Source organism: Tupaia chinensis, unplaced genomic scaffold (assembly GCF_000334495.1).
Source record: "Tupaia chinensis unplaced genomic scaffold, TupChi_1.0 Scaffold000070_1, whole genome shotgun sequence".
Classification (NCBI taxonomy): domain Eukaryota; kingdom Metazoa; phylum Chordata; class Mammalia; order Scandentia; family Tupaiidae; genus Tupaia; species Tupaia belangeri.
The window spans coordinates 6140649-6155126 of NW_006159530.1; the positions used below are offsets into that span (position 1 = coordinate 6140649).

General features: G+C 42.4%; 1 protein-coding gene across 1 annotated transcript in view; it reads left to right on the top strand.

Moving 5' to 3' along the window:
• Positions 1 to 11568, top strand: part of LOC102493182 (dimethylaniline monooxygenase [N-oxide-forming] 5) — a 22365-nt gene extending 10797 nt beyond the window's left edge. The window contains exons 4-8 of the mRNA XM_006142270.1: positions 581 to 723; positions 3090 to 3289; positions 10205 to 10557; positions 10688 to 10760; positions 11193 to 11568. Of these exons, the coding sequence (XP_006142332.1) occupies positions 581 to 723; positions 3090 to 3289; positions 10205 to 10557; positions 10688 to 10760; positions 11193 to 11568 (1145 nt within the window). The remainder of the gene's footprint in view (positions 1 to 580; positions 724 to 3089; positions 3290 to 10204; positions 10558 to 10687; positions 10761 to 11192) is intronic.
• Positions 11569 to 14478: the final 2910 nt, after the last annotated feature.

Consider the following 14478-nt stretch of genomic DNA (forward strand, 5'->3'; position numbering starts at 1 on the left):
TAGACTGTAGTGAAATTGTGAAACTTTTTTTTTTTTTTTTTGGAGAGGTTTTTTGCTATAGGGCACGTGCGCTCGCCAGACAGACAGAGACATAGAGACAGAAAGCGAGAAATCACCCCCCAGGTGGGATGGTCACGCTGCAATCCCTTCTCCTCCATTCTCCTCTCGGGATCTTGGGCACACACGCACACGCGCCCGGCGTGAGATTTAAGCCACCGGGTCCGGGACGCAAACCACGGTCGACTACGTGGGAATCCAGCGATATAGCCATTACGCTAACTGCTGGTTCCTGAAACTTTCATTTTTGATGGTCCAAGAGTGATAGATCTACTATTTACTAAATACTTTATAAGGTCACAGGTCTATATTTAGAATCCACAGGTACTGATTCCGAATTTACTCTCTCTTCCTGAGCTCTGTAAAACATAAGATTATATACTTAGGACAAATGATGATATTCAGTTTGCTGACCCAGAATCAAAGTCTCGCTTGTGCAGCTTCCTCAGGACGGAGCTTCCTCCTACGTGCTGAGTTAGCACTATGAAAAGTACTCCTCGTAATGAGATGCTCTTTACCACAGGCATTGAGAAGTTCAAAGGCTGTTATTTCCACAGTCGGGAGTACAAAAGCCCCGAGGAGTTTGCAGGAAAGAACATCATAGTGGTCGGCATTGGGAATTCCGGAGTGGACATTGCCGTGGAGCTCAGTCGCGTGGCAAGACAGGTTTGTTCACTTTCAACCACTTCCCCCTGGAAGCAGCTTTCATCTGGGAACCCTGCATGTTTATAGGTGCCATCCAAAATGTAAGCTGGGCTTCTTGTGAGGGCTAAGAAAGTGAACAGATTGTCAGCTGTAAGTGAAACTCCTACTGAAAAAGAGGGGAGCCTTGTGCTAGGAGTCCCCATAAGCATGTGCTATAATTCTTTGTATATAGAAAAAAACACTGTAAAGTGAAGTTTAACTTTACTCTAAAAAAAAAAAAAAGGGACCAGGAGTTAGCGTAATGGCTATGTCACTGAACTCCCATATAGTCGACCAGGGTTTGAGTCCCAGACACCCGGTGGCTTAAACTCACGCCAGGCGCGTGTGTGTGCGTGCCCAAGATCCCGAGAGAAGAATGGAGGAGAAGGGATTGCGACGTGGCCATCCCCCCTGGGGGGTGATTTCTCGCTTTCTGTCTCTCTGTCTCTCTGGTGAGCGCACATGCCCTATAGCAAAAAAAAAAAAAAAAAAACTCTCCAAAAAAAAAAAAAGAAAAAGAAAGAAAAGAAAACAGAAAGCAAAATCTATGAGCCCTGGCTTCAAGGTGTTTAAATTCATGGGGAGCAGAAGATAAATCCAAAATAAATCCATCACGTTCGCAATAGAAAAAACACGTGAGTCGAGTTAACTAACATTAGCACAGATGAAACAACATGTTATATAATTCATCTGACTTTTCTCATGAAAAATACTTCAAAGAATAGTAAAGAAAAGAAATTGGGAGTCAGTAGATTTGGGTGGCAGAATTAAAGAACGGGAAAAGGAGGAGACTCAAGGAAGATAAATACATATTCCTTTTAACTAGAAGTATTATAATGTACCTGTGATGATGAGAGAAAAGAGAGTGACGCACTAAATTCTGCTTTAGGCATATTTTATTTCAGACAGAAGCAAATTATCTAAGTTTATCTATGCTTGATTATTCGGTATGTTTTCTCCTCTTAAAAAATTAGAGTTTTTTTTATTTCAATTTATTTATTTGCATTCATTCACTGTACATCATTACAGCATACAAAATGAGATTTTCCATCCAGAGTACACTGTATATTGTCTCAATCAAGCACATCAACATACATGTTATTGTCAGCAGATGATCTTCCATTTCTTGTTTTCTCTGTTTTGCTTTTTCTTCCCCATCCTTGATTCCCTATCTCTTACCCTCTGCCATCTCCCACTCTCCTCCCACACTGTCTCTGGTATCTATGTTTGCTTTCTACACTGTTTTCCCCCCACATTTTATTGAATCACCAAAGACCCTAATCAATCCAAATACTCTCATAGCAGACACAGGTGACACACACATTTCCATGAACACAAGTCTAACTTTACACATGAAAAATTAGAGTTTTTGAGCAAAACAAGATAACTTTTGCATTCAGAATCATTGACCACATTGAATAAAGCCACAATTAATGGAAAACTCAATAAATATATTTAGATATCTTGATTATCATTTCTTTGTCTTTATTTGTTATCATTTATAATCAGTTTTTAGGAGAAAATTACTACTAACCCACTAACTAAGAGTTTAGCTTGGTAAAAATAAAAAGTTACTAAGTATTTAGAGATAAGTACTTATTCACTAGCACCCATCTGTCTTCAAAAAGTGCATTCAGAAAATGTATGTTATGAAAAAGCTATACATGGATTTCAGTTTCGTTTTACCAAAATAAGCTCGTACTTTAATTCCATTTTCCACAAACTTTCTAAGGTCCTCTCACAGTTCACATATTTGACCAGTAAGAATTGAGAGTCCACATAATCATCTCAAGATTGCACAAGCACCAGGAATCAAGTCAAGAATTCATAATACCATGTTTTCAGTTGCATCAGAATGCAGAAGCCTTTACAAACATGTTACAGAAATATTTCAAAGGTGATTCCGGTCACATTCAGTTCATCAGGACCCTCATCCCGAATGATGCGATTCGTTGACGTTCTTAATATATGTTTGATTTTGATGCAAACCACACGGTAAAATTTATAGTCATTAATATGATCATTTACTTGTACAAGCAAATGTTTATTTATAGATGAAGCATAGTTATGTCAGTATTTTTGAAAACAGTAATTCAGAAACATGAGACTGAAACACGAGTGAGTGAAAATGTCCGCTTCTCGTGCAGAAAGTTGGTGTCACAGCTGGGCCTTGTTCTGGAGATCCAGACAGCCCTGACACAGCACAACACGGCGACCACTGCTACATTCTATCCCTCCTCATCTTCAGTAGCGGACACTCTTAAAACAGGGTGGTGAACTAAATAGGAGTAGAAGTGACGTGTGAACGCTTCTCTCTCTCTCTGGTTTGCTGTGTCTCTGTCTCCCAGGTGTTCCTCAGTACCAGACGAGGGTCTTGGATTTTGCACCGTGTCTGGGATAATGGGTATCCCATGGACAGTTCCTTCTTCACTCGGTTCAATAGTTTCCTTCAGAAAATATTGACTACGGCACAAGTAAATGACCGCCTGGAGAGGAGAGCGAACTCCAGATTCGATCACGCACACTATGGCCTGCGGCCTCAGCACAGGTAGGACCCACGGCTTCACGTGAACAGGCACCACAGGAGACGTCCCTGAGAAGTCAGTCAGCTCCTGACAGTATTCGCGTTAGCCAGTTAATCGCATGCACTCAATAATATAAAGCTCGTCTGGCATCTAGAATATGTATTACGGCATGTAACTGAGCTTGCTTCCTGGCCCATTGGCTCACCTTCTCACATTCAGCGTCACCATGTGATATTTCATTGCTGTGTGCCAAGCACAAAAACAACACGTCGCTCCTGCCTTCAACCGGGCTTCAAACTTAGAGGCAAGAGAAGGGTTGAAAGCAGGCTAGAACAAGGAAAGGTGACTGGTGCCGACCGGTGTTGGGGTACAATGAGAATCACAGTAGGACAGCCAGTTTATCAGGAGCAGGATGTGGGAGGGGCTGTCAGGACAAGCCACATGGAAGGTCCCATCCTGGGCGTGAGTGCTCTGTGACACCACATCGATCCCAGCTTCAAGTGGAAAAGCCAAAGATGGAAGTGGGGCTCAGTACTGAGCTGACTTAAGAAAAGAAAAAAAAGGAAAAAGGAACATTTAAAAGTGTAAAATAAAAGTATGTGCCACAGTATCAACCTGAGGGATAACAGGCTGAGGTCATAAAGCAACAACTGTTTTCCTTATGTGAAGACTTAATTGTCCCTAAAGGTAATTCTGAAAGAAATTCCTGAGATGTCTTAGAGACAAAGGAAAGTGGCATTTATTGATTCATTCATTCAGAGTATGTTTTAAGTTTATTTTATATATTCAATCCCTATACATCGCTTAGCTTGTAAAGGGAATTTACTCAGCGTGAATACATGTCACACCAGTCCAGTTGAGGATATGATACATGTTATCATCAGCAGATAATAATTTTTTTTTTGGAGAGGTTTTTTGCTATAGGGCAAAAGAGAGAGAGAGACAGAGAGCAAGAAATCATCCCCCAGGGGGATGACCACGCTGCAATCCCTTCTCCTCCATTCTCCTCTCGGGATCTTGGGCACACACGCACATGTGCCCGGCATGAGTTTTAAGCCACCAGGTCCGGGACTCGAACTGCGGTCGACTACGTGGGAGTCCAGGGACATAGCCATTATGCTAACTGCTGGTCCCAGCAGATAATAATTCATACCTGTGTTCCATAAATGTCTTTCCTCTGTTTTTCTCCTTAATTGCTTTTCTCATGTTCTCCCCCTTCTCCTACCTTCTAAAATATTTAATGAGTAATCTGGTCTATGCTGCTGTTAATGACAGAAAGATACCCGAGTCTGGGTAATTTATATAACAATAGAGGTTTATTCAGCTCAAGGTTTGGAGGACGAAGGTCCAGGGGCCACATTTGGGCACAGTCTAGGCGCATGGTCTTGAGGCATCACCTCACAGGGACCAGAGCTGAGCATCTGCACCCGAGTCTCTGTCTAGCTCCTTCCCTAGATGAATCCACCAAGACTCCATCATGAGGGCTCCACTCCAATGCCCAATCATTTTCCAAAGGCCTCACCACCCAACATGACTGGATTAAGTTTTCACTCTCCTAATTTTGTCACATCAACACATAAATTTTGGAAGGACACTCAGACCACAGGAACGAATATCTATTATGCTGTATTGCATTCAACTTGAGGAAGATACATTCTATAAGTTTAAAATTTTATAGAATGTGATGAGAATGGTGAAGGAAATGAACAGGATAATGCTATAAAAACACGTAACTGGAGGAAGAAGGCAGACGGCTAATTTAATGGAAGCATCAAAAAGTGATTTCAAAGTTAGGCAAAGAAGATCCAAATGGGAGGATCTACAAGTACAGAATGCTTAGGCTAGAAGGCGCTTGGTGGACACCGAAGAGCAGAAGAAAGGAAACCGGTGTTATCAGACAGAAGTCCGTGGGGGGAACAGTGTAAGAGGAACCAGAGGGGCAGGATCTGGTTTCTGGGAGGTGGGGCAATGTTTGGATTTTTCTTTTAATTATATATATTCAAGGTGTATAATGATATATGACATCATAGTGAAATTGCTACTGTAGTCAGGCAAATTAACTTATCCTTCTCCTCACAGTTACCTTTTTCTTTGTGTGTGTGTGTGTGTGTGTGTGTGTGTGTGTGTGTGTGGCAAGAGCATTTAAAATCTACTCTTTTAGCCAAAACTCCTAATACAGCACATTATTATTAGTTGTAGTCCTCATGCTCTGCGTGAGACCTCTAGGACGTGCTCATTCGGTACATCTGCAACTTTGTATCTTTTCACCTTAATCTCCCTATTTTCTCCCCATCCTTCCCTCACCCTCAGTAACCACCATTTTATTCTCTCTACATATTTTGCCTTTCTTTTAAAAATTCTTCATTTAAGCAAGATCATATATTTATCTTTCTGTGTCTGGCTTATTTCAAATAGCATTATGTCTTCTGTTTTATCGATGCTATAGCAATTAGCAGGATTTCCTTCTTTTATAGAGCTGAATAATACATACTATATTATATAATATACTGCTATTTTAATTATAATTATTATTACTCTACTATTATAATAATATAATTATATCATAATGTTACTATTATATTAACATATGATTATAATTATTAGTATTATACTACTATAATACTAATATACAAATACTAATTGAAAAACTGTGACATACATACATAAATATATGTAATAATATATATTATAATACTGTGGTATATATAATGCTATCCACACACCTACATATACCACATTTTCCTTTCCATTTGTCTATCAATAGACACTTCAGCTGTTTCAGTATTTTGACTGTCGGGAGTAATGCTTCAGTGAATATGGGGTGCAAATATATTTAGGAGAGGGTAATTTCATTTCCTTTGGGTATATAGCCATGAGAGGGATTGCTAAATCATATGGCAGTTCTATTTGTAACTTCTTTAGAGACCTTTACAATGCTTTCATAATGGCTGCACCAACGTGCATCCCACCAACAGTGCACTCGGACCCTTCCGCCACACTCTTACCAACACGAGCTTGCCCCTCTGATGACACCATCCTAACAGGTACGAAGTCTCATCTCATCGTGGTTCTTATCAGCATTCCCTGTGATTTAATGCTGTTGAGCACTTTTTCATGTAGAACAGAGAGAAATTACTAAGTATTTTAAGCCCAGGGAGGTCATGATTTGATGGACTTTGTTAAAGGATCTCTTGAGTGCTCTGTGGTAAATAGAAGTGGGAAATGGGGGTGAGATCAAAAAGAAAAAGGAAGCAATTAAATTAGTTTGGACTACTATGCTAGGAGTGAAGAAGAGGAGAGCGAATATGTTCAGGATAGACTCAGGGGTGAAGCTCACGGTGCTTGCTGATGGACTGATTATGGGAGGGGAAAGAAATGAAGGGATCAAGAACCCCTAGGATTTGTACTTAGTAATTGGGGGTAGTGGGCCATTTACTGCAGCTGAGATGGGAAGCAATCCGGAAGAGGCTTAGAAGCGAAAACTGCGAGTTCCCTGTTGGCCGTGCTGAGTTTGAGATGCCTATGAGGCAGTTGGATGGAGATAAATAACAAGCCAGTGGGTGACTGTGTAGGTGTGGAACTTAGGGAGAAGTCTGAGGACCAGCCCTATAGCCTCCTAACAGGAGGAGCCAGATCCCACAGGGCCGACTGTGATTCAAATCCTGGCCATTGTGGCTTATAAATCATGCTGGGAGGGACTAGTGGATGGCGTAATGGTTATGTCACTGGACTCTCGCACGGTCGACCCAGGTTCAAGTGTCAGAACCGGCAACTTGAAGCTCACGCCAGGTACGTGTGCATGCATGCTATAGCCTCCTAACAGGAGGAGCCAGATCCCACAGGGCCGACTGTGATTCAAATCCTGGCCATTGTGGCTTATAAATCATGCTGGGAGGGACTAGTGGATGGCGTAATGGTTATGTCACTGGACTCTCGCACGGTCGACCCAGGTTCAAGTGTCAGAACCGGCAACTTGAAGCTCACGCCAGGTACATGTGCATGCATGCATACTCAGGAGGAGAATGGAGGAGAAGGAATTGTAGAGTGGTCATTCTCCCCTGGGGGGCGATTTCTTGGTTTCTCTGTCTCTCTCCATCTCTCTGGTAAGCGCACGCGCCTCATAGCAAAAATCTCTGAAAAAAAAAAAATACTGGGCATTTATGCATGCCCCAAATCCCCACAGGATGGAGAAATGGAGGAGAAGGGATTGCAGAAAGCACCCTTATTGCAGGGTGCTTTTTCCCTCTGTTTCTGTCTTTGGTGAGCGTATGTGCTCTCTGGAAATTCAAAAATAAACTAAATTAAAAGTCCGAGCTAGACATATATATTAGGATGGATATAAGTCATCTGACTGAATAACTTTGATTAAAATAGTTTCACTCAATTATAATCTTGTGACTATTGCATGCTTGTCTTTAAAAAGCCTTGGTTACAAGGGAAAAGACAGAAAGATTTTTGAAACAGAACATGTATATGATTGGTTTCCCTCCAATCCCAACCCTGGTTTTGTCCCCTGAGCCAGGGGAGCTGGCTTATGGTAACAGGAGTCAGCCAAGGCTCTGAGCTGTGCAAGTCTTCCTTCCCACTGGCCAGACATGCTTCAGAGAACTCCGGCGAGGACCCCAGGGTGGCATATCAGGCAAGAACTTGATGTGGAACTCTTCAATGAAAGTCAGAATCAGCCTTTCATGAAGACTTCCTGGCTCTAGCACTGACCTGAATAGTCTGAGCCCCCTGAGGCCATGAAGGACCTAGCAGTGAGAGGACAGAATGGCTTTCTCCGGGCACTTCAGACAGAGGGGGCTACTTGCTAGATGATCTCAGAAGCCTACAGTTGGTACTTTGCCCTGTCGCCGGCAGAACAGCCACAACAGGAGCTCCTCAAAAACCCAACACCAGCTCCAGTGTCCATTAAAGAGACACCCCATCCCAGTAAAGGAAGCAGCTTCCAGAGAGAAGACGACAAGTCAGAAATCAGAACACGGTCCAGGGAAATGGACGAAAGAGAAGTCAGCTTGCATATAAATATGAAGAGAACTTATGGAGACTCGAATGTACACAAAATATTCTTTGGCGCTTAGCAGTATAATTTCTCAACTAAAGACAAGAGTAGATAAATTGAAGAAAAAAATGGTTTGTCTATAGGTTAAGGAAAATTGAAACAAACGGAAGAAACATAATATTTTAATAAATAATAGAAGAAAATGTTTTCATGTTGAGAAGGAACCACTTAGGTCCAGCGTGGATTACTGGAAACACACACACACATACCCTTATGTTGGGTGCTTTAGCGTCCATACTTTTTTCCCTGTTCTGATCAAGAAATATTGGCCACCTGTGTGCTTTCCCCTGTAGATATGAGTCCCCGTGCAGCCTCAAACATTCCCAGGCACTGATGAAGGTGTTTAGGTGTAGCCCTAGCACCAAGTCAACTTCCTTACCCCCTCATATGGACTCCACAGCCTGATGACCTCTGTGAAAACACCTACTGGAATTTCTCTTCTTGCTTTCGCAGTCAGGACACGATGCAGCCTCGTCTGTACATGGTCCCTCAATCAATGCTGTGTGCTTCTTTCTTGATGGACTCAAGCTTCCCTTTTCTCATTCTTCCTCTCTCAAACATGGACTCCATGCCTGGAGGTAGCTAGTTAAGGCAATAACTTGGCCATTTAACACATATTTGAATGGGTACTAGTGTCAGATGCTTTATGGCTACTTCTGCAACAAATTTATGACAAGATCTAATTGAGAGATTTTGCCTACAAATGATACTAATTTGGAAGGTGGAAAGAAAGGCTCATGATAATCTATGACTTGTCTTCAAACTAGGATTCACAGTCATGTATCATTTTTTTCTCAGTTCTAAGTAATTTAAAATGTTTTAACATGGGGCCAGCAGATGGCATAGACGTTGGACTCCCACATGACTGATCACGGTTTGAGTCCCAGAGCTGGCAGCTTGCTTTCTAACTTTCCCTCTCTCTCTCTCTTTTTCCGTCTCTCTCTGGTGAATTCACATGCCTGCAAATTAAAATAATAATGATGATAAAGAAGATTAAATAAATAATTCTTTTTGTTTTGTTTTATTTTTCATTAATTTTATTATTTTTATGCATTCAATCACTATATATTATTACAGCATACAAAATGAATTTTCCCAGCATGAATATTGTAAATATTAGTCCAGTCAAAGATATTATCAGGCACATTATCATCAACAGATAGTTTTCAATTTTTTTTTTTTTTTTGGAGAGGTTTTCGCTATAGGGTGCGTACGCTCACCAGACAGACAGAGAAAGACATAGAGACAGAAAGTGAGAAATCACCCCCCAGGGGGATGGCCACGCCGCAATCCCTTCTCCTCCATTCTCCTCTCGGGATCTTGGGCACGCACGCACACGTGCCCAGCATGAGTTTTAAGCCATTGGGTCCAGGACGCGAACTGCTGTCGACTACGTGGGAGTCCAGCAACATGGCCATTACGCTAACTGCTGGTTCCCAAGATAGTTTTCCATTTTTGTGTCCCTTAAGTGTTTTACTTCTCTTTCCCCTGGATTCCCTTCTTCTCATCCTCCCCCACTTCCCACCTTCCTCCCATGCTGTCTCTAGTGCCCATAATTGCTCTTCACGCTTTTATATATAATAATGATAAATAGAATCAAATAATTCTTTTAAAAAATTTTAACATAAAAACAAATTAAAAACATTATTGCACAGAATACAAGATACACACAAGTTTTTAAGACAAAATATAAGACTGAAAAGGTCTGAAGCCAAGGTAACCACTAAAGTAACTGGGCTACAGAGTTACTCTCCTTTGCCGTTAGAAACACAGAAGTTTGGAGTGAGAATTCGAATCGTTGGCTTAAACCTCTTCACACAGGCCTTGCTTCCTTTCTGTATATTTGCTTACTTGCGATTTTTATTTTTATATACAGACTTTTAAGTCAGCATCCCACTCTCAGTGATGACCTGCCAAATCACATCATTTCTGGAAAAGTCCAAGTGAAGCCCAATGTAAAGGAGTTTACGGAAACAGATGCCATTTTTGACGATGGCACCGTGGAAGAGAATATTGATGTCGTCGTCTTCGCTACAGGATACAGCTTTTCCTTCCCTTTCCTTGAGGGGCTGATCAAAGTTAGCAATAATGAGGTGTCCCTGTACAAGCTGATGTTCCCGCCAGACCTGGAGAAGCCCACACTGGCCGTTATCGGTCTCATCCAGCCCCTGGGCATCGTCCTCCCTATTGCAGAGCTCCAGTCTCGCTGGGCTACCCGCGTGTTCAAAGGTATGGAGCGAGCGTCGGAGAAAGGCCCGATAGCTCATCCTCAGTTTCTTCTTGACCGTAGTTATCCCCTTGCAGTAAAAGGCGCCTTCTTGTCCCTAGGAATTCTGACAGACTGAACTTTCCCTTCTAGGGCTGAGCAAATTACCCTCAGCGAAGAACATGATGGCGGATATTGCCCAGAGAAAACAGGCTATGGAGAAACGGTAAATAAATCATTCATAGCACCTCACTGGGGACCGTCACATGTGTCATGGAATTCTTAACCTGGGGTTTTAAATCCACTTTTGTTTTGTTTTGTTTTAGAATGAAAGCAAATGTATTTGTTTATTCATTTAGATTTTTGCCATAGGTATGTGCTCCCATTAGAGAGAGGTAGAGGGAGGGAAAGTGAGAAAATCCCCCTGTCAGGGGGTGGCCACAGCACAGTCCCTTCTCCTCCATCCTCCTCTGGGATTTGGGGCATGCACCCACGTGTGACCGGCCTGAGTTTCAAGCCTCCAGTCCTACACTGGAACCACGCGGTCGCCCACGTGGGAGAGTCCAGCACCTTAGCCGCTACTCCACCTGCTGGCCCCCTCCGTCCTTCTCTGCCCCGGGAGGCCCTGAGTCCTCCCCACTCTTCTCTTCGGTTCCAGGTACGTGAAGACGCCCCGCCACACCATCCAGGTGGATCACATCGAGTACATGGACGAGATCGCCGCCCTGGCAGGAGTGAAGCCCAGCCTGCTCTTCCTCCTCCTCTCCGATCCCAAGTTGGCCCTGGAGGTTTTCTTTGGCCCCTGTACCCCATACCAGTACCGCCTGCAGGGCCCAGGGAAATGGGATGGGGCCCGCAGAGCCATCCTGACCCAGAGAGAGCGCATCATCAAGCCCCTGAGGTCTCGGATGACTGGTGAGGACAGCGGCTCACCCTCCCAGCTCTCTTGGATAAAGATGGCACCGGTGGGCCTGGCATTGCTGGCTGCTGGCTTAGCCTACTTCAGGTATATTCCTCATGGCAAACGGAAGTAAACCAAGCAGCGACACTCTCTCCCATCCCGAATCATTATAGCTTTTATTTCTCACCCATTAACCTATGTTGAATATCATTTAGTACTACTACAGCTGCCATAGAAAATGTTTAAATCAGGGCAGGCAGGAGGCATGGTGGTTAAGGGTGCTGGACTCCCACATGGGCGACCACAGTTCGAGGTCCCACCCCATGGCTTGTTTTCTCACTTTCCTCTCTTTCTCACTCTGTCACTCTCTGGTCAAATTAAAATAAATAAAAATAAATAAATTAAGTTAAATAATTCTTTTTAAAAAAGGAAAGAAAACGTTTAGATCTACTTTACAAGTAGATTCATTCTTTGAAAAGAGTAGATATACATATTATTTCTATATAACAATATAAATGCACAGAAAAAAGAGTACTGCTTAAACCTTCAAAACATTTTTGCAATGTAAAGAATAGCTAAATTGGCTTCACGAAGCTAGAATCTCCTTATAACAATTTATACAATTTTATCACTAATTTTTCAACCTTATCTTTTCTTCCTTTCAAACAATTCTACCAAATTCTCCCTCAAATAGGTAAAGCTTCAGTCATCAAAATTGAAGTTAAAAAAAAAAAAAAAGCAAACTACAACTTAAAATGTTTTAGGCTTCGGGGCCAGCAGCTACTGTGGTGGTTAAGGGCGCTGGATTCCTATATGACCAACCACAGTTCAAGTCCCGGGCAGGATAGCTTGCTTTCTCACTTTCCCTCTTTCTTTCTCTCTCTCTCTCATCAAATTAAAATAAAGTGGATAAATAAACAAACTTAAAATAATTCTTTAAAAAATATTTTAGGCTTTAATTTACTAGAAACAACAAAAAAAACGCTTTTAACTACACAGGCAGACAACTGTTTTGAAGAAGTAACTACAGAAAACAGTGCAATATATTTCAGAAATTTTAATAAATTACTCAAAACTTATAATATTTAGAAATAAACAATCACCATACTATATGGGGAGACTCCTATTTTTTCATGGAAAAATGGAATTAAAGTATAAGTTTATTTTGATACAAAAAGAAATTCATGCAGGTTTTTAATATGCATCGTTCCTGAACTTTCGAAGACCCCTCAATTAAGACTAAGGCTGCATTGACTTGTAACAAGCACAGCTACATGCCGGCTGACTGGCGCATTGCCTGAATTTGGAGCAGACGTCTCCCTGTGTGGGATGACTGACTTCCTCAGCTTTGGGATTTGAGCGTGCCCAAAGGCTTCTCTGCCCTAAACGCCTTCTCCCCTGATGGACAAGACGCAGTCTCTGTTTCTAGCTGAGGGGTGTTCTCCCTGTCCCCTGATCAAATCCAAACCACCGTGGAATGGGAGCATGAAAACCCAGTGGGCTGCAGGTTGAGGGCTGACAGTCTGTCCACGGACAGCCTCTCCTTAGTGCCGTTACATTAAGGAGAAACATCAATACAAACTAAAAGCACCCTTGCCTTAGACTGTTTTGGGGTTACTAACAAATACCTGAGACTGGGTGAAGGTGAGAGAACGAATTTATTTGACTCACAGTTCTGGTGACTACGAAGTCCAAAGGTGTCACAAAACAGTAAAAGACAGGACTTTAAGCAGAGCGCGAGAGGTCTGTATCCCCGCCATTTTCTCCCTGCCAGCCTTCTCAGCTCATTCTCTGTTTATAAACCCACCAGATCAATCACAGAGGCCTCGCCCTAATGACGTTATCACACCCAAAGACCCCACTATTCAGTACTATATTCAGATTACGTTTTTACCCTCTTACTGCCATTACAATGGACGATGGGGGGGGGACACTCAAACCATAGCATTCACAGAGAAACGTAAACATTTACTAAAGTCTTTTGAAGATGATCTGGAAGTTAATACACAACAATATAAATCTTCCCCCTCTCCCAGCAGTTTAAGTAGTATGGTAACTGCTTTGTCCCAGTACTTTCAGGACCACCTCAGCACGATGACGCCAACATGACTACCAACGATTTAATTACTGACATTTGTTTACATAATTCTGGTAACATGTAAATATGTACCTGCCCAGGGAGGAGATGGGACTCTGAAACTCTGATTAAGAGAAGGGTCTTCAGATAGTGACAGTCTCCTGGACTCCCCAAGTGAGCCCATAGTAATCCTAAAGGTCTCTATGAGGACAGGAGGGAGGTAGGGCGTCCGAGGACACAGTGTCCAGGAAGCAGAGGGCCAGGGAAGCCGGTGCTGGCTTTCAAGGAGAGCCACAGGTCAAGGAATGGAGGCGACCTCTGGAAGCTCTGAAAAGCAAGGACAAGAGTCTCCCTTGGAGCCTCACACAGCCTCTGACATGCCAATTTTAGTCCTGCAAGATTCTGACCTTCAGAACTACGAGATGACAGATTTGCCTAATCTACATCACCACATTTGAGATCATCTTACACAGCATCAATAAGAAATTAATATACTTCTAAGCATAGAAAGATACTAGTTTAAAAATTAAACAGAAATAGCAACCGCTGGCTTAGAAAATAGTTTATGTCTATAATTACTGTTCTTTAGTGACTCTACAGCATGTTCCTTAATTTAAAAAATAAAGAGCTTGGGACCAGCAGATAGCACAATGGCTACATTGCTGGACTCCCACGTAGTCAACGGCGGTTTGGGTCCCGGACTCCAGCAGCCTAAACCCACGCCAGGTATCTGTGTGCATGCCCAAAATCCCAAGAGGAGAATGGAGAAGAAGGGATTGTGGCGTGCCCATCTCACCGTGGGTGATTTCTCACTTTCTGTCTCTCTTTGTCTCTCTGGTGAGCACACGCACTCCGTAGCACAAATCTCTCTAAAATAAATAAATAATAAAAATAAAAGGCTTAAAATTCTTTAGCTTTGATGTACATGGAAAAAATCTTTCACTCGATTAACATGTGCTTCATGCA